The sequence below is a fragment of the Hemitrygon akajei genome, chromosome 3 (genome assembly GCF_048418815.1).
Source record: "Hemitrygon akajei chromosome 3, sHemAka1.3, whole genome shotgun sequence".
NCBI lineage: Eukaryota > Metazoa > Chordata > Chondrichthyes > Myliobatiformes > Dasyatidae > Hemitrygon > Hemitrygon akajei.
The window spans coordinates 137,787,146-137,805,291 of record NC_133126.1 but is presented as its reverse complement, the minus strand read 5'-3'; the positions used below and the strand labels follow the sequence as shown (position 1 = coordinate 137,805,291).

Genomic DNA, 18,146 nt, shown 5'->3' with positions numbered 1-18,146 from the left:
TATCACAGATTTTTTGTTTTTATTGCATTTTGGAAAATATCCCAACTTTTCTGGAAATGGGGTTTGTATATTGTATACATTTCTCTGACATTAAATTATTATGACCACCCTTGTCCTTTAAAACTGCATCAATTCTCATAGGTACACTGTCATACCAAAATCGACTGGTAGGTTGTTCCAAGCATCTTGGAGAACTTGCCACAGTTCCTCTTCAGACTTTGGCTGTTTTGCTGTTTCTGTCTCTCCAGATGATCCCAAACGGCCCTGATGATGTTGAGAACAGGGTTCTGTGGAGGCTATTCCCTCTGTTACAGAACCCCTTCTCTGTCTTTTCACTAAAAATTCTTCTTTATGACCTTGGATTGTATTTGGGAACATTGTCCAGCTGCTAAATGAACTTGGGACCAATCAGATTCCTCCATGATGCTATCACATGATTGAGAATCATAGAACACTGCAGCATTGAAACAGGCCATTCAGCCCATCTAGTCCATGCCAAATCATTAATCTGCCTAATCCCATTGATATGCATCTGGACCTTGCCCCTCCAATCCTGTACCTATCCAAATTTCTCTTAAATGTTGAAATCAACTCCTCATCCACCACTTGTGTTGGCATCTCGTTCCACTCTCACCACCCTCTGAGTGAAGAAGTTCACCCTCCTCTTGCTCTTAAACATTTCAACTTTTACCCTTAACAACCTATGAACTTTAGATGTAAGCTCACACAACTTCAGTGGAAAAGGCCTGCTTGCATTTACCCTATCTATACCCCTCATAATTTTGTACACCTCTATCAAATCTCTCCTCAGTCTACCATGTTCTAGGGAATAAAGTCCTAACCTTTCCCAATAACCCAGGTCCTCGAGTCCTGGCAACATCCTTGTAAATTTTCTCTGCACGCTGTCAATCTTATTTATATCTTTCCTCTAGGTAGCTGACCAAAACTGCACGCAACACTTTAAATTAGGCTTCATCTAACATCCCATCTCCTGCATTCAATTCATTGATTTATGAAGACCATAAAAATAGGAGCAGGAGTAGGTCATCTGGCCCATCGAGCTTGCCCTGCCATTCAATAAGATCATGGCTGATCTGTCCATAAACTCAGCTCCATCTGCCTGCCTTTTCCCCAAACCCTTAATTCCCTTACAATGTAAAAATCTACCTAATTGTTCCTTAAATATATTTAGTGAGGAAGCCTCAACTGCTTCCCTGGGCAGAGAAGTCCACAGATTCACCACTCTCTGAGAAAAACAGTTTCTCCTCATCTCCATCCTAAATCTTCTCCCCTGAGGCAATGTCCGGTAGTTCAAGAAGGCCAATGTTCCAAAAGTTTCTTTATGACCCTAACAAACTGTGACAGCACTTTCATGGAATTGTGGATCTGTATACCTAGATACCTCTGTTCTACCCCACTCCTCAATTCCCTACCGCTGACTGTGTACGTCCTACCCTGGTTTGTCCTCTTAAACTGCAACACCTCACACTTGTCTGCATTAAATTCCGTCTGCCATTTTTCAACCCACTTTTCTAGCTGAACCAACTTTGATAGTCTGCCTTGCTGCCCAGCCACAATCTTGACGTAATCTGCAAATTTGTGGATCTCGTTTACCACATTATCATCCAGATTGTTGATATAGATGACAAACAACAACAGACCCAACAATGATCCCTGCAGCTCTTCATTAGCCACATGCTTCCTGTCAGAGAGGCAACTGTCTACCACCACTCTCTGCCTATCTCCAGGAATGGCCTGGACGACGTGTACCCTCAGGGAGCAGCCCCATGGGTGTCCCAGTTCCTCATCAATAACCAAATCTGCTTGTACTTCTCAGCATTGGGAATTTCATTAATTCTGACCAAATCAACAACTCCATTTGTAGAAATGAGCCCCAAACCTACTGGGAACCTCCATCGTACTTCACTGCTGGCTGCAGCACTCATCCACGTAGCACTCTCCAGCTCTTCTACAGAGAAGCTGTCTCCTGTTTGAAAAATTTTGTCTCATCAATCCAGAGCACTTGCTGCCATTGTTCAGCACCCCCAGACATGGTGTTTTTCTTTTGACAGTGAATCTCTTGGCTCTGTTTCCACTTTGGAGGAATTGATTTTTTGCAGCAACTTTTCTATGAAGACCTCTTCTGCCATGATTTCTCCGGACTCGAGAGGGGTGTACCTGGGCTCCAGTGGTTTTTGTGAGTTCAGAGTGGATAGCAGTGATGGACTTTTCCCGATTTAGAAGGGATGTCAGTTTGATGTATCTCTCATCTGCTGCACTGAGATTCCATGGCTGACCTCTGTGCTTCTGTTCCTCAGCCTTACCCGATTTTTGGGCTTCAGAAGAGCTTGAACAGCACATATTGAAACTCTTGTCTGTCGTGAAATCTGTGCTTGGGAGACACCTTGCTGATGCAGGATGACCACCTTGTGTCTTGCTGCTATGCTCACTCTTGCCGTGATATAAGAATTGATTATTTGAAGGTTAAGCTGTCACATCTGCCTTTTAGTTTGGTTGTCCTTCGCCCGGTTTGATTCCTTCTACACCCATTTCTGTTTCAGTTAATCTGTTTATTTCATTCAGCTCATTATGTTATTGATCATTAGCAACCTGTTTGTTATCTTTGTTTAATCATGCGCTAGGCTATATACATACAAAGTAATCACGTTTTCATTTGAAAAGTGGTCTACTACTTATATGTTACTAGCTTTAATGAAATACAAATATTCTCTTGAATAGTTTTTGGAAAATGAATGTTTGGAAATCTAAAATTTGTTCTCCTTTACACACACCAATGCAGAAGACAAAAAATGTCTAAAGCAAAACTTATATGAAAAATCTAGGATGCCTAAGGTTTTTGCACAGTACTGTAGTTTCAATTTATCAATTTTCCATAATATCCAGGAAGCACCCTATACCCGTCTAAGTTTCATCAATAATCCAAATTTGTGTCATCTCTATTCAAGTTTTAACACTTAAGGACCAAGCATCATTCTGGTAAATCTAGGCTGCACTCTCTCTGAGGTCATGGAAATCTACTGCCAATACTGCAGATGTGGTTTTGACACATATCCCTGTCACATAGCTTTTGCCATTAACCGTGCTTGCAAACAACTTTCATGCAATTAAATAATTCTAAGTATATTTATTATTAAAGAATTTATATATTATACAACCTTGAGATTTGCTTGCTTACAGATAGCCGCAAAGCAAGAAACCCAAAAGAATGCAATTAAAGAAAAAAAATAAAAGACCAACACTCGATGTGCAAGAGAAAGGGAAAAAAAACACAAATCATTCAAACAATTGGATAACAACATTCCTAACCAAACTGAGTCCTCAGATCCAAGCCCCAGAATTGGCCCAAAGCCTTGCTGATCAGTTCATCATATTAGTGTGCACGGAGCACAGCAGCTGGGGCAGACTTCATAGTCTCAGTGCTATGGAGAGTGGAGTGACCATTGTGGTGAATGATCAAAATCAGATCCTGACACTCTGATTAAGTGGGCTGATGTTTAACTTGACCAAACAATGGAACAGTTTAAGGCTCCGACGCCCTGGAGAGAGGTGTGAACATCACGGTGAGTGTGCGAAATCAGCACTCCTCTCCGACCTGAGCCAGAGTTTAAATTGTCTCAACAGCGGATTGTATCTCACACTTGGACCTGGCTACATTGAAGGGGTCAGGGCCTAGACCATATCGCTTAGTACCTCGTACCTGGCCCAGATTTCTCCGCCCAGCCCGAAGCCACACCCAAGCTCTTCAACAGGATCCCACCACTGAGCACATCTTGCCCCCCACCCCAACTTTCTGCTTTCTGTAGGGATCACTCTCTACACGACTCCCTTGTCCATTTGTCCCTCCCTCCTGGCACTTACCCTTGTTATCGGAACAAGTGCTACACCTGCCCCTACACCTCCTCCCTCACTACCATTCCTGGTCCTAAACAGTCCTTCTAGGTGAGGCAACACTTCACCTGTGAGTTTGTTGGGGTCATCTACTGTATCTGGTGCTTCCGGTGTTACCTCCTGTATATTAGTGAGACCCGAGGTAGATTGGGATACCTCTTCGCCGACCACCTTCACTCTATCCGCCAGGAAAAGCAGGATCTCCCAGTGGCCACCCATTTTAATTCCACTTTCCATTCCCATTCTGACACGTCAGTCCACGGCCTGCTCTGCAGTCGTGATGAGGGCACACTCAGGTTGGAGGAACAACACCTTATATTCCATCTAGGTAGCCTCCAAACTGATGACATGAACATCAATTTCTAGAACTTCTAGTAATGCCCCCCCCCCCCCACCTCACCATTCCCCATTCCCTTTTCCCTCTCTCATCTTACCTCCTTACCTGCCCACTGCCTCCCTCTGGTGTTCCACCCCCTTTATTCTGCAGCCTTCTGTCTTCTCCTATTAGATTCCCCCTTTTCCAGTCCTGTGTCTCTTTCACCAATCAACTTCCCAGCTCATTACTCCTTCAAATTAGCTCAGTGCCCAGAGCAATCCAACCTCACACCTGGGCCAGTATGGGCATCGAATTTCCTCTGCCCAGACTTCCCTTGGCACTCAGAACCATCCGACATTGCACCTGGGCCAGTTGTATGGGCATCGGAACTTCTCTGCTTCAACCTCTTGTTTCTGAATAGCTCCCTCCATCTGCATCGATTCTGCAACACACCATCTCGGCTCATCCCTGACCTCGCCGCCAACACTCGCCACTGTTCGTGGCAATAATTTAACACAATTTACCTCAGGAAAGGTGTTCTTGGATATGTTTTTAGTTAAATTTCTTGTCTTTATAACTACCAGTGAGCTGTTGCACGTGTTTGTAGTGCCATCTAATTCTAACATGTCCTGGCAAAGAGATTTCATGACAGGATAATAATGTGGGCAAAGAATCAATGTAGTTTTGCAAGCAAAAGGCCGTTTACGTCTTTTGTTCAATATTCCCTAATTGTAAACTTTGTTCCATTTTTATTATTTTGGCACTATTGGGTGATAATTCTGCTGTTGGCATTTTCATCTTCTCCGGTCCTCCAGTGTTTCTGCACCATCATTACATTTGTCATTCAATCACTTCAGCACTATCCTGTAACAGTACCTTTCCCTTTACTCTCCCATCATTGTCCCAGTCTTTGTCTTCCTTATTTGAATCTGTTGAGTCTCTGATATTTTTGCCACAATAATGAAATATCAATTAAGCCCTCCTCAAATTCAGCCCTGCCCCTTGTATTCCTGGCATTTTTATATTCCATAGTCTTCACTGTCAAAATAAGTAATTTTATCAGAATATAATATCCGAACAAAAGAGGTAGGTAAATTGCATTTACTCAGTCAAACTTGATCTTCACCCTTGATACATTAAATGACATATCAAACATTTATTATTCTTGATGGGGTGTGCAGACAATATCTAATGTAGAAATTGTTTGTCTTCCATGCTCTATCACAACTGGCTTGATGAGTAGAAATTAAAAGTAGAGAGAGAGAAAAAGCATCATTCATTATTGATTCTGTGCTTTCCCCACTCATCTCTTTAATTGTTATAAATTAATATGTTGTTCTTTTTCTAAGGAGCGATTTATAGTGGTGAGGGAACCTAGTGGGGTGCTGCGCAAAGCAACCTGGGAAGAACGGGACAGGATGATACAGGTCTACTTCCCCCGTGAAGGTCGCAGAATTATTCCACCAGCAATTTTTAAAAATGAAAATCTTCTGGTAAAGTTCTTTTTTCTTCTATATTCTAACCCTACTTGATCAATATCTTTAGAAATAGGAACTAACTACATTTTTGTCCTTTAATAAAGTAATGTTAGGAAAATAACTTTATGATTGCGTATATGTACATTAATAAAAACAACTGGGAGATTTGGTTTTTTGCAGGCATACCCAGTAAATCCAAAAGGCACAATAGAGGCAATGAAAGTCTGCACACATCAGGTTGGACAAACAGTCAATGAGCAAAGGGCAACAACCTGCAAATACAAAAGAGGGGAAATAATAAGAATCATAATGAATAAATAAGGAATGAGTACCAAGACCTGAAATGAAGAGTTCTTAAAAGTGAGTTCATAAGTTGTGGAAACAGTTCAGCGATGAAGCAAGTTAAGTTAACCCCTCTAGTTCAAGAGCTTGATAGTTGAGAGGTTATAACTGTTCCTTATTTGGTATGAATCCTGAGGTTCTTTTACCATCTTCCTTATGGCAGCAGCAATAAAAGAGAACATAGAAACTTAGAAACCCTACAGCACAATACAGGCCCTTCGGCCCTCAAAGCTGTGCTGAACATGTCCTTACCTTAGAAATTACCTAGGCTTACCCATAGCCCTCTACTTTTCTAAGCTCTATGTATCCATCCAGGAGTCTCTTAAAAGACCCTATTGTTTCCGTCTTCACTGCTGGCAGCGGCAGCCCATTCCACGCACTCACCTCTCTCTCCGTAAAAAAACAGATGAACAAATAGATAGTCCCTGACATCTCTGTACCTATGTCCAAGCACCTTAAAATGATGCCCTCTTGTGCTAGCCATTTCAGCCCTGGGAAAAAGCCTCTGACTATCCACATGATCAGTGTCTCTCATTAGCTTGAACACTGCTATCAGGTCACCTCTCATCCTCCATCGCTCCAAGGAGAAAAGACCAAGTTCACTCAACCTATTCTCATAGGGCATGCTCCCCAATCCAGGCAACATCCTTGTAAATCTCCTCTGCACCATTTCTATGGTTTCCACATCCTTCCTGTAGTGAGGCGACCAGAATTGAGCACAGTACTCCAAGTGGGGTCTGACCAGGGTCCTGTATAGCTGCAGAATTACCTCTCGGCTCTTAAACTCAATCCCACAATTGATGAAGGCCAATGCATGTATGCCTTCTTAACCACAGAGTCAACCTGTGTAGCAGCTTTGAGCTATGGACTCGGACCCCAAGATCCCTCTGATCTGCCACACTGCCAAGAGTCTTGCCATTAATGCTGTATTCTGCCATTATATGTGACCTACGCAAATGAACCTCCTCACACTTATCTGGGTTGAATCCATCTGCCACTTCTCAGTCCAGTTTTGCATCCTATCAATGTCCCGCTGTAACCTCTGACAGCCCTCCACATTATCCTCAACACCCCCAACCTTTGTGTCATCAGCAAATTTACTAACCTGATGACACAAAGGTTGGGGGTGTTGTGGATAGTGTTGAGGGCTGTCAGAGATTACAGCAGGACTTTGACAGGATGCAAAACTGGGCTGAGAAGTGGCAGATGGAGTTCAACCCATAGCTTGGATGGTGTGGATCCTTGATGGATGCTGCTTTTCTACTACAGTACTCTATGTAGATGTGCTCAATGATGGGTTGGGCTTCACCTGTGATGGACTGGGCCATATCAACTACTTTTTGTAGGATAGTCCATTGTAGGTTTCCAAACCAGGCCATGATGCAACCAGTCAATATACTCTCTGCCACACATTTAAGAAGTTGTTCAAAGTTTTATATGTCATGCTGAATCTTTGCATACTTCTAAGGAAGTAGACTGGATGCCATGCTTTATTTCTAATTGTACTTCTGTGCTAGGCCCTGGACACATCCTCTGGAATGATAACACTGAGGAATTTAAGGTTGCTGACTCTCTCCACATCTGATCCTCCAATGAGGACTGGCTTTTGGATCTCCGCTTTTCTCCTGAAGTTAATAATCAGCTCCTTGGTCTTGCTGAAAGTGTGTGATGTTGTGGCACCGCTCAGCCATATTTTCAGTCTCCCTTCTAAACTGATTCATTGTCATCTCTGACTTGGCCAATGACATTGGTGTCATCAGTAAACTTAAATATGACATTAGAGCTGTGTTTAGCATCACAGTAATAAGTATACATATTGTTTAAATAAGTCATAATTTAACGTAAGTTTATTGAGTACATAGAATCAGTGGCGTGTGCATCATATAGTCTGAGACAGCCATGCCCAGCTTCTGGCCTTCACCTGCGGCTTAGCTGCTAAGCCTGGCGGGATTGTTTCTACAGACAGGAGAAGGGGCAGAGGCCGGTTACTGGCACAGTAAAACCAGTCACTTCAGCAGATGGGGCTCATCAGCCGTGGTTGGCAGCTCATCTAGGAGAAGGAAAACTCTGATCTCACACCTCCATTGCCTTGTGGCTAAACCCACTCTTATGGAAGACTTCGGGAGTACACCCCGAGGGGCAAAAATCAGGAGCTGGAGTCCCCTACATTGAGTTCAATGCTGACTGGCAATTCCTGCAATGCTCCTGGTACCAAACTGTATCGGTCTCTGCTGTTCCTCCGGGTTCATCAGATAGCTGGAGAGGGGGAGCTTGTAACATGGGCTTGCTCTCCATACTTTACTGCACAGGCTTGCGTGTTGAGACAGCTACGATGCAATCCCTGTGGTCAACTCTGACTGACGGAGGCCTCAGACAGACTCAGAGTGAAAACAGTCATGCAAACCATTGTCTCTGTTCAGGCTTGTTTGGATCACGGTCACAAAGCACCCTTGCTTCAATTGTATTTTTCCCAAGTGTTTGGGTCAACTGAGAATTTACATATACACTTAGGAACTGGATCTTGGTTTTCCTTTCTCCTACCCATTTAATAATTACCTACAGTATATTACCTTAAATACTGAAAACTGATCTAGTGCTTTCCTGGCATATATGACAAATAAACTCTTCTTGGGCTTCCAGCCAGGTACAGGTGTTGATTATAACCGACGTTTCAATGACAAACTCTGCCATCTTCATCAGGGATGTCTAGTCCAGTACTATTTATAGCCCCTTCGTCTGTCCCTCCTGATTGGTTAGTCCTAATCCAATCAAGTTAGCTCACTTCCACCTTGTTTACCATCAAATTCCCATCCTTTATTTCCTTGGAAGGAAAAATGGAAGATCAGACTATTATTTAAATGGTAAAAGATTGCAGCTTGCTGCTGTGCAGAAGGACTTGGGAGCGCCTGTGCATGAATCGCAAAAGTTTAGTTTGCAGGTGCAGCTGGCTATCAAGAAGGCAAATGTAATGCTGGCTTTCATTGTTAGAGGGATTGAATTTAAGAACAGGGAGGTTATGTTGCAACTGCACAGGGTACTGTTGGGGCTGCATCTGGAGTACTGCGTGCGGTTCTGGTCTCATTATTTGAGGAAGGATATACTGACTTTGGAGGCGGTGCAGAGGAGGTTCACCAGGTTGATTCCAGAGATGAAGGGGTTAGACTATGAGGAGAGATTGAGTCTCCTGGAAATGTACTCACTGTAATTCAGAAGAATGAGAGGAGATCTTATAGAAACATATGAAATTATGAAAGGGATAGATAAGATAGAGGCAGGAAAGTTTTTTCCACTGGTAGGTGAGACTTAAACTAGGGGACGTAGCCTCAAGATTTGTGTGAGTAAATTTAGAATAGATGAGGAGGAACTGTTTTTCCCAAAGAGTGGTGAATCTGTAGAATTCTCTGCCCAATGAAGCAGAGAAAGCTACCTCAGTAAATGTATTTAAGACAAGGATGGATCAATTTTTGCATAGTACGGGAATTAATGTTAGGGGGAAAAGCCAGGTAGGTGGAGATGAGTCGATGGCCAGATCAGCCATGATCTTATTGAATGGTGGAGCAGGCTCGACGGGCCAGATAGCCTACTTCTGCTATTTTTTATGTTCTTATGAGACTTTTGTCTTTGTTAAAGTTCTTTTCCTCTAGTTTTATTTTAATGGCTTCCTTTATCCGGCAGTCCCAAAAGGCAGAGGTGCGGCACAGTAGTTTTGTGCCATTGAAGTCAATACTATGGCCATTGCAAATGCAAAGTTCTGCTACCACTGATTTCTCTGGATAATCCAAACAGATACACCTCCTGTGCTCAGTTTCCAAGAACTGGACTTCAATTGTAAGCAAGTTCAGAGAGCAGAAACCTGATTGGATAACCTGTTTGTTAATTTTTCACACTAAGTTATGTTTGTTTTGCAAATTACGAATTTCTATAGTAGGTCTTAAAACTTCCTCATTTGAAGATGCTGTCCATGATTTTAAAAAAAGCTGGGGTGCGCGTTTTGGATACGTTGCGGAATGATAGGAAATAGTGTAGGAACAGACCCGTCACCCCACCTAATCTATGCTAGATGTCAAGCATAATTCCTGCCCTAACTCTAAGAGGTGAAGAGGCAAGCTGAAGTCTTTGGTATTGATTCCTCCCAGATCATTTTAATGTCCTCTCATTCCCAACGGTTTCTCCTGGATTACCACTCACCTATATTCTGGGGGCAATTGATAGTGGTCAATTAACCAACCAATAGGAGAAAACTGGAGCACCTGGGAGAAACCCATCCAATTGCAGGGAGAATATGCAAACTCCATTCTGATTTCACTGGCAGTCAGGGTTGAATCTGGGTCACTGGAACTCCAGGCAGCCACTGTGCCACATGTTGTTACTGTTTGGTCGTGCATCAACCAAGGAAGTGCGTCATTTGACAGGTTGTTTATCTTGATGTGAAAGACTCGCTTTGTTCTTATAAATTATCTGGAGATACATAGAACCACAATGCAGCATTTGCATGCAAACTCCCATATCTGATTATATCATTAAATATCGAGGTACTAAATCTGAATATACAGTAGAATAGAATCTGTCCTAAACACTGTATCAGTCATATCATCTAGCTGCTGAACACATTTGAGACAGAACTCTTCTCTCTGGAGCGTAGAAGAATGAGGTGAGATTTGATAGAGGTATATAAAATTATGATGGGTATAGATAGAGTGAATGCAAGCAGGCTTTTCCACCTAGGCTAGAGGAGAAAAAAACCAGAGGACGTGGGTTAAGGGTGAAGGGGGAAAAGTTTAAAAGGAACATTGGGGGGGGCTTCTTCACACAGAGAATGGTGGGAGTGTAGAATGAGCTGCCAGATGACGTGGTAAATGCAGGTTCACTTTTAACATTTAAGAAAAACTTGGACAGGTACATGGATGAGAGGTGTATGGAGGGATCTGGGCCAGGTGCAGGTCAGTGGGACTAGGCAGAAAAATGATTTGGCACAGCCAAGAAGGGCCAAAAGGCCTGTTTCTGTGCTGTAATGTTCTATGGTTCTAACTCCTATTTTTGGTATAAATAAGTAATATATAATCATTCAAATATATCTTTTGGTGTGTGTACATATGTGCTGTACATACTGATTCTCTGAGTGTGTCAGAAAGATCAAGATCTGCGGCTGTAAATAGAAGTAGGAAATGTATGACAATAACTTCATTGTTTGATTTGTTTACCTAAAATTAAAATGAAATGTACTGATATTTACATAATAATAGACTATGTCAAATCACCCTATTCAAGTATAATTTGATTTAAAAGGAATGACAAATATTTCTCAGTTAAACTGAGTTCAGCTTTCATGCAGACTTTTTAAGATGGATTTGGACTAAATCCTCCCAGCGCAATTTTATAACAAATCATTGGCTGTTTAAATTGTTTTTTTAAATTTGCTTTCCCCATGTCTTTGTTGGAACTCATCACCTAGTCTTTGTCCTTTGTTCAGCTCCTTGGATAGGCAGATATAGACCTGAAATCAAATTGGAAGTATTTTTAAATAAATCTTGTTTAGCACCCTCTACAACCCACCCCTTCCCTCCATCCCAAAAGACAATCTGGCAAGTTTACGAGCAATACACACAGAATGATGGAGGAACTCAGCAGGCCAGGCAGCATCTATAGAAAAGAGTACAGATGACATTTCGGGACGGGACCCTTCAGCAGGACAGGAGAAAAAGAAATGAGGAGTCAGATTTAAAGGTGGGAGGAGGGGGAGGGGAAATCCGAGAGGCTGTTAGTAAGCTGTGACAAATTGTATTTCAAAAAAGCTGGGGGCCATTTGTTGCAAATGATATTTGAAGAAAGACATTAATTTGCTTTTTGATGTATGATTTTTTTCCCCAGCAGATTTTCTCTATATTTCCCTGAGTTTTCCAGGGAAAGACTATGGTGCCAATATTATTAATGTAATGCAAACCAGCTGACTTGCTGTTTTCAATATCATTGAAAAACAATATGGAAACTTTCCAAGAGTATGTCAAAATAAAAAGATCCTTAGCATAACACATGTGGGCATCTCTCACGTACCAATATTTACAGCAAGCCAGCATGCACTAGAAGCTAGGTTCAATATGCTTCCTTTGGCAAATTGGAGTTTCTTTTTCTTTGTTCATGTATAATTGGGAGATCAGCTGTCATCAGAACTGAATTGGGTTTGATAATAGCACACAACCTTGCTGGCTATGAAATAGCCAGTTAGAAGCCAGTTGAAGATGTGCCACTTGCTGCATTGAGGAGTTGGATGCGAGGAACTTCGAGAGGTGAAGAGGGAAGTTGGAGTCTTTGGTAATGAATCCTCCAGATCATCTTCAGCATGAGAGTGCTTTGTGGAACAGGTTGCGACATGCTCACTCTTCTTCTTTGAAAAAGATTACAGTGGTGTGCTCTGTGGTCCACAGTGTTAAAGAAGAGGATACTCAGTAAATTCCTCACAGACATATTAAAGATCTACATGTTCTTTTATACCGGCCTGTATGATAAGTTAGACCACATATAGGACAGCCTCCTGGAATTTCCTGTCCTCTACCACAGAGGTGTTAAATGACACCAAGCAGGAGAGTCTGGAACAGCCATTCTTCCCAAAGCTGCTGATTGGCTCCATTCATTCCCCTGGCTCCCTTGGTTCCCTTTTTATCTAGGGGTCCAAGATGGAGATCGTCCGACAGATCACAATGCACAGTCACCAGGGAAGGTGTACTTAATGTTGCCCTCATCCTGATGACCTCCTTTGTGTGTGGTTGCATCATGCTACGTGTAGACCCAAAGCACATTGCTATTACTGCCAGAGGGTTTTGGCCCGAAATGTTGGCTGTACTTTTTCCCATAGATGCTGCCTGGCCTGCTGAGTTCCTCTAGCATTTTGTGTGTGTTGCTTGGAATTCCAGTATCTGCAGATTTTCTCTTGTTTGCTATTACTACGAAGGTTCTTGGGACACTGAAAAGTTTGAAGGTAGATAGGTCACCTAGCTAGACCAATAGTTGCAGGAGTAGGCCATTCTGCCCTTAGCCAGCATCTCCATTCACTGTGATAATGTCTGATCATCCACAATCAGTACCCCGTTCTTGCCTTCTTCCCATATCCCTTGACTCCGCTATCTTTAAGAGCTCTAACTATTTCTTGAAAGCATCCAGAGAATTGGCCTCCACTGCCTTCTGAGGCAGAGCATTCCACAGATCCGTAACTCTGAAGGTGAAAAAGTTTTTCGTTCTAAATGGTCTACCCCTTATTCGTAAACTGTGGCCTCTGGTTCTAGACTCCCCCAACATCGGGAACATGTTTCCTGCCTCTAGCATGTCCAATCCCTTAATAATCTTATATGTTTCAATCAGAAAAGCGCTGCCAAAGTTATACCAACATGTCTCCTGCTCCACTAGAGGCCTGAATATACTTGACCACTGCTACACAAGAATGCCTACCGTTCCATCCCATGCCCTCACTTCGGAAAATCGGACCATCAGGCCGTATTCCTCCTCCTGGCTTACAAACAGAAACTGAAGCGGGAGGTCACGGTGTCAAAAGTGGTGTCGCATTGGACAGAGGAAACGGATGAGATCCTCCGTGACTGCTTTGAATCAGTGGACTGGTTAGTATTCAAGGACTTGGCAGCTAACCTCAATGAGTATTGTTCAGCTGTCACGGACTTTATCTGGAAATGCAAGAAGGTCTGTGTATCTCACAAGATGATCCGGGTATTCCCTAACCGGAAACCTTGGATGAATTATGAGATCCAGTCCCTTTTGAAGGCTAGAGCTGCGGCTTTTAGGTCCGGGGATACCAGTCGCTACATAGAATCCAGGCGTGAACTCCGGAAAGCCATTAAGGGTGCCAAGTTGGAAGCCCAGGCTAACCAGAGGGATGCTAGTAGACTATGGCAGGGTCTAAATGAGATCACTGGGCACAAAGAAAAGGCTGGGAATATCAATAACTAGCGCTTCTCTTCCTGACGACCTTTACATATTCTATGCGAGATGAACCGGACCTGGTGGAATGGAGATTCATCATCACCGAGGAAGACATTAGAAGAGTCTTCCTGAAGATAAATCCAAGGAAGGCGATGGGCCCAGATGGCATCTCGGGATGGGTTCTCCGGACCTATGCAAGCGAGCTAACTGGAGTGTTTGCTGACATCTTCAACTGCTCCCTGCTTCAGTCTAAGATCCCCTCGTGTTTTAAGAAGGCAACGATAATCTGGGTGCCGAAGAAAAGCAAGGTGGCATGCCTGAATGACTACCAACCTGTGGCTGTAACATCAATTGCTATGAAGTGCTTCGAGCGATTGGTTATGGCACACATCAACCATAATCTACCAGTCAACTTCGACGCTTTGCAATTCACCTACCGGAGCAACAGGTCAACAGCAGATGCCATCTCTCTGGCACTACATTCCTCCTTAGAACGCCTGGAGAATAAAGACGCATATGTAAGGCTCCTTTTCATCGACTACAGCTCTGCCTTTAATACCATCATTCCAAATAAACTGATTCCTAAGCTCCGGAACCTGGGTCTTAGCACTCAGATAGGCAGCTGGATCTTCAACTTCCTCACAGACAGGACCCAGGCTGTAAAAATAGGGGACAAGCTCTCCTCTACAATCACTCTGAGCACCAGTGCCCCACAAGGCTGTGTACTCAGCCCCCTGCTGTACTCACTGTACACCCGTGATTGTGTAGCCAAGTTTCCATCGAACTCAATATTATGTTTGCTGATGACACCACAATTGTAGGCCGTATCTCGGGTAATGATGAGTTTGAGTACAGAGAGGAAATTAAGAACCTGGTGGCATGGTGCAAAGACAATAATCTATCCCTCAACGTCAGCAAGACGAAGGAATTGGTTGTTGACTTCAGAAGGAGTAGCAGACCGCACAACCCTATCTACATTGGTGAAGCGCAGGTGGAACAGGTCAAAACCTTTAAGTTCTTCAGGGTGAATATCACAAATGACCTGACTTGGTCTAACCAAGCAGAGTCCACTGCCAAGAAAGCCCACCAGCGCCTTTACTTCTGAGAAAGCTGAAGAAATTTGGCCTGTCCCCTAAAACCCTCACTAATTTTTATAGATGCACCGTAGAAAGCATTCTTCTAGGGTGCATCACAACCTGGTATGGAAGTTGTCCTGTCCAAGACCGGAAGAAGCTGCAGAAGATTGTGAACATAGCCCAGCACATCACACAAACCAATCTTCCATCCTTGGACTCACTTTACACCGCACGCTGTCGGAGCAGTGCTGCCAGGATAATCAAGGACACGACCCACCCAGCCAACACACTTTTTGTCCCTCTTCCCTCAGGGAGAAGGTTCAGGAGCTTGAAGATTCGTACGGCCAGATTTGGGATCAGCTTCTTTCCAACTGTGATAAGACTGCTGAACGGATCCTGACCTGGATCTGGGCCGTACCTTCCAAATATCCAGACCTGACTTGCACTACCATACTTTCCCTTTTCTATTTTCTAATTATGATTTATAATTTAAATTTTTATTATATTTGATTTGTACTTCAGGGAGTGCGAAGCGCAGAGTCAAATATTGCTGTGATGATTGTACAATTGCTTGGTGACAAAGTAAAGTAAAGATTCCCTCTCATCCTTCTAAATTCCAGTGTATACAAGCCCAGTCGCACCAATCTTTCAACATATGACAGTCCTGCCATCCCGGGAATTAACCTCGTGAACCTACGCTGCACTCCCTCAATAGCAAGATGGACTACACCCCAGGATTCTGAAAGGGTAGTTATGGAGGTTATGGAGGCATTGGTAATGGTCTTTCAAGAATCACTAGATTTTGGAGTGGTTCCAGAGGAATGGAAAATTGAAAATGTCACTCTACTCTTTAAGAAGAGAGGGAATCAGTAGGAAGAACGTTATAGGCCAGTTAACCTGACTTCAGTGGTTGGAAGATATTGGATTCTATCATTAAGGATAAGGTTTTGGAGTACTGGAGGCACATGACAAAATAGGCAGTAGTCAGCATGGTTTCTCGAGGGGAATTCTTGCCTGACTAATCTGTTGGAATTCTTTGAGGAAATAACAGGCAGGATAGACAAAGGAGAGTCAGTGGGTGTTGTTTATTTGGATTTTCACAAGGCCTTTGACAAGGTGCCGCACATGAGGCTACTTAACAAGATAAGAGCTCATAGTATTACAGGAAAGATATGAGAATGGATAGAAGATTGGCTGACTGCCAGCAGGGCAGAGTCAAAATAAAGGGGGCCGTTTTGGCTGCCGGTGACTAGTGGTTGCCACAGGGGTTGGTGTTGGAACTGTTTCTTCTGATGCTATACATCGATGATTTGGATGAAGGAATTGATGGCTTTTGGCCAAGTTTTTTGGACGATATGAAGATAGCTGGAGGGGCAGGTAGTGTTGAGGAAGCAGGGTGTATGCAGAAGGACTTGGGCAGATTGGGAGAGTGGGCAAAGAAAGAGCAGATGTAATATGTGGTAGGGAATTATGTGGTCATGCACTTTAGTAGAAGGAATAATGGTGTGGACTATTTTCTAGATCGGGAGAAAATTCAAAAATCTGAGGCTTAAAGGACTTACAAGTCATTATGCAGGATTTCCTGAAGGTTAAGTTGCAGGTTGATCAGTGGTAAGGAAGTCAAAGGCAATGTTAGCATTCATTTCGAGGATTAGAATATAAAACCCTGGAAGTAATGATGAGGTTTTTTTTCCAAGTAATTAGTCAGACCACACTTGAAATATTGTAAGCAGTTTCTTGGCCCCTTACCTTGGTATTGGAGAGGGTCCAGAGGAGGTTCACGAGAATGACCCCAGGAATGAAAAGGTTAACATATGAGGAGCATTTGATGGCTCGGGGCCTGTCCTCGCTTGAGTTTAGAAGAATGGGTGGGGGGTGGGAAATCTCGTTGAAACCTTTTGAATATTGAATGACCTAGATAGAGTGGATTTGGAGAGGATGTTTCCAGGAGTGGGGGAGTCTACACCAGAGGGCACATCCTCAGAATAGAGAGATATACATTTAGAACAGATGAAGAAGAATTTCTTTAGCCAGAGGATGGTGAATCTGTGGAATTCATTGCCACAGACAGCTGTGCAGGTAATCATTGGGTATATTTTAAGACGGGTTGGTGGGTTCTTGAATAATCGAGGCATCAAAGGTTGTGGGGAGAAGGCAGGGGTTGAGAGGGATAATAAGTCAGCCATAATGGAAGGCGGAGCAGACTCAATAGGCCAGTGCCCTAATTCTGCTCCTATGTCTGATGGTCTAGCATGTGAGCACCAGGTATCTCTACATATTGAGGTTCGACCTGCCTAGTGTTGCAGTAGGTAGATTGGGCCCTTTTGCAGTGCTAAGTCCCAGTCAGCTGGTTGTTGCCATACTACTACCTGTCCTTTAAGAAAAAAATATTCTAAACAAACACCCTTTCCCACAAGTCTTTCAAACTGTGGTCCATATGGACGGTGCCGCAGACTCTACAGGACAGGGACTGTATGGATACAGCGGAATGGTTCCCTGAGCATCTGTCTAAATCTTTTGACAGAATGCCTCATCACCAGATCTCACCAACAAGCACCAAGATCTCGCTAGGCTGGTGGTGAGAGGGGCCCTTCCAGTCAGATCCTCCTTGTACTGACAGCATATCACCTCCAATCCACGGTAACCTCACGACGGCTGTGGGGGAGAGACAGTCGCCCACCTCTTTGCAGACTGCAGATTTGCGAAGTGCTCCTGGAGGAAGACACAAGGGTCCTTGTCCTGGTTCACCCCAGCAGCTGCGTAACAGAGGTGTCTCTGATTCCGGGGACAGACATCAAATGCTGCTGGCAGGTCCTCAACTCGGTAAAAGATCCCTTTTGGTCTGCCTGAAACTTGTTGGTCTTTCAACCCAACGTGATGTTTATTGGAGAATGCTGCTGACTAACATATTCCAGGATGCACGAGTACATGCTAAAGGATTCACGGAAGCTTGGTTACCTGACGTGAGGACTCTGGGGGGGAAGGACTATAGTCTAGGCTCCTTCCACTACTGGGCCAGGAAGAACTGAGTTGGGTGGGGAAGCTCCTCAAACACTAAAAGGGAGTATCATCCCAGTAGGCTATATTGATTTAAAAAAA

At 43.5% G+C, this 18,146-nt stretch overlaps 1 protein-coding gene across 1 annotated transcript in view; it reads left to right on the top strand.

The window, feature by feature from the left end:
• mrps22 (mitochondrial ribosomal protein S22) overlaps window positions 1-18,146 on the top strand; it is a 53,842-nt gene that overhangs the window by 11,250 nt on the left and 24,446 nt on the right. Inside the window, exon 4 of the mRNA XM_073040916.1 lies at window positions 5,575-5,718. Within this exon, the coding sequence (XP_072897017.1) occupies window positions 5,575-5,718 (144 nt within the window). The remainder of the gene's footprint in view (window positions 1-5,574; window positions 5,719-18,146) is intronic.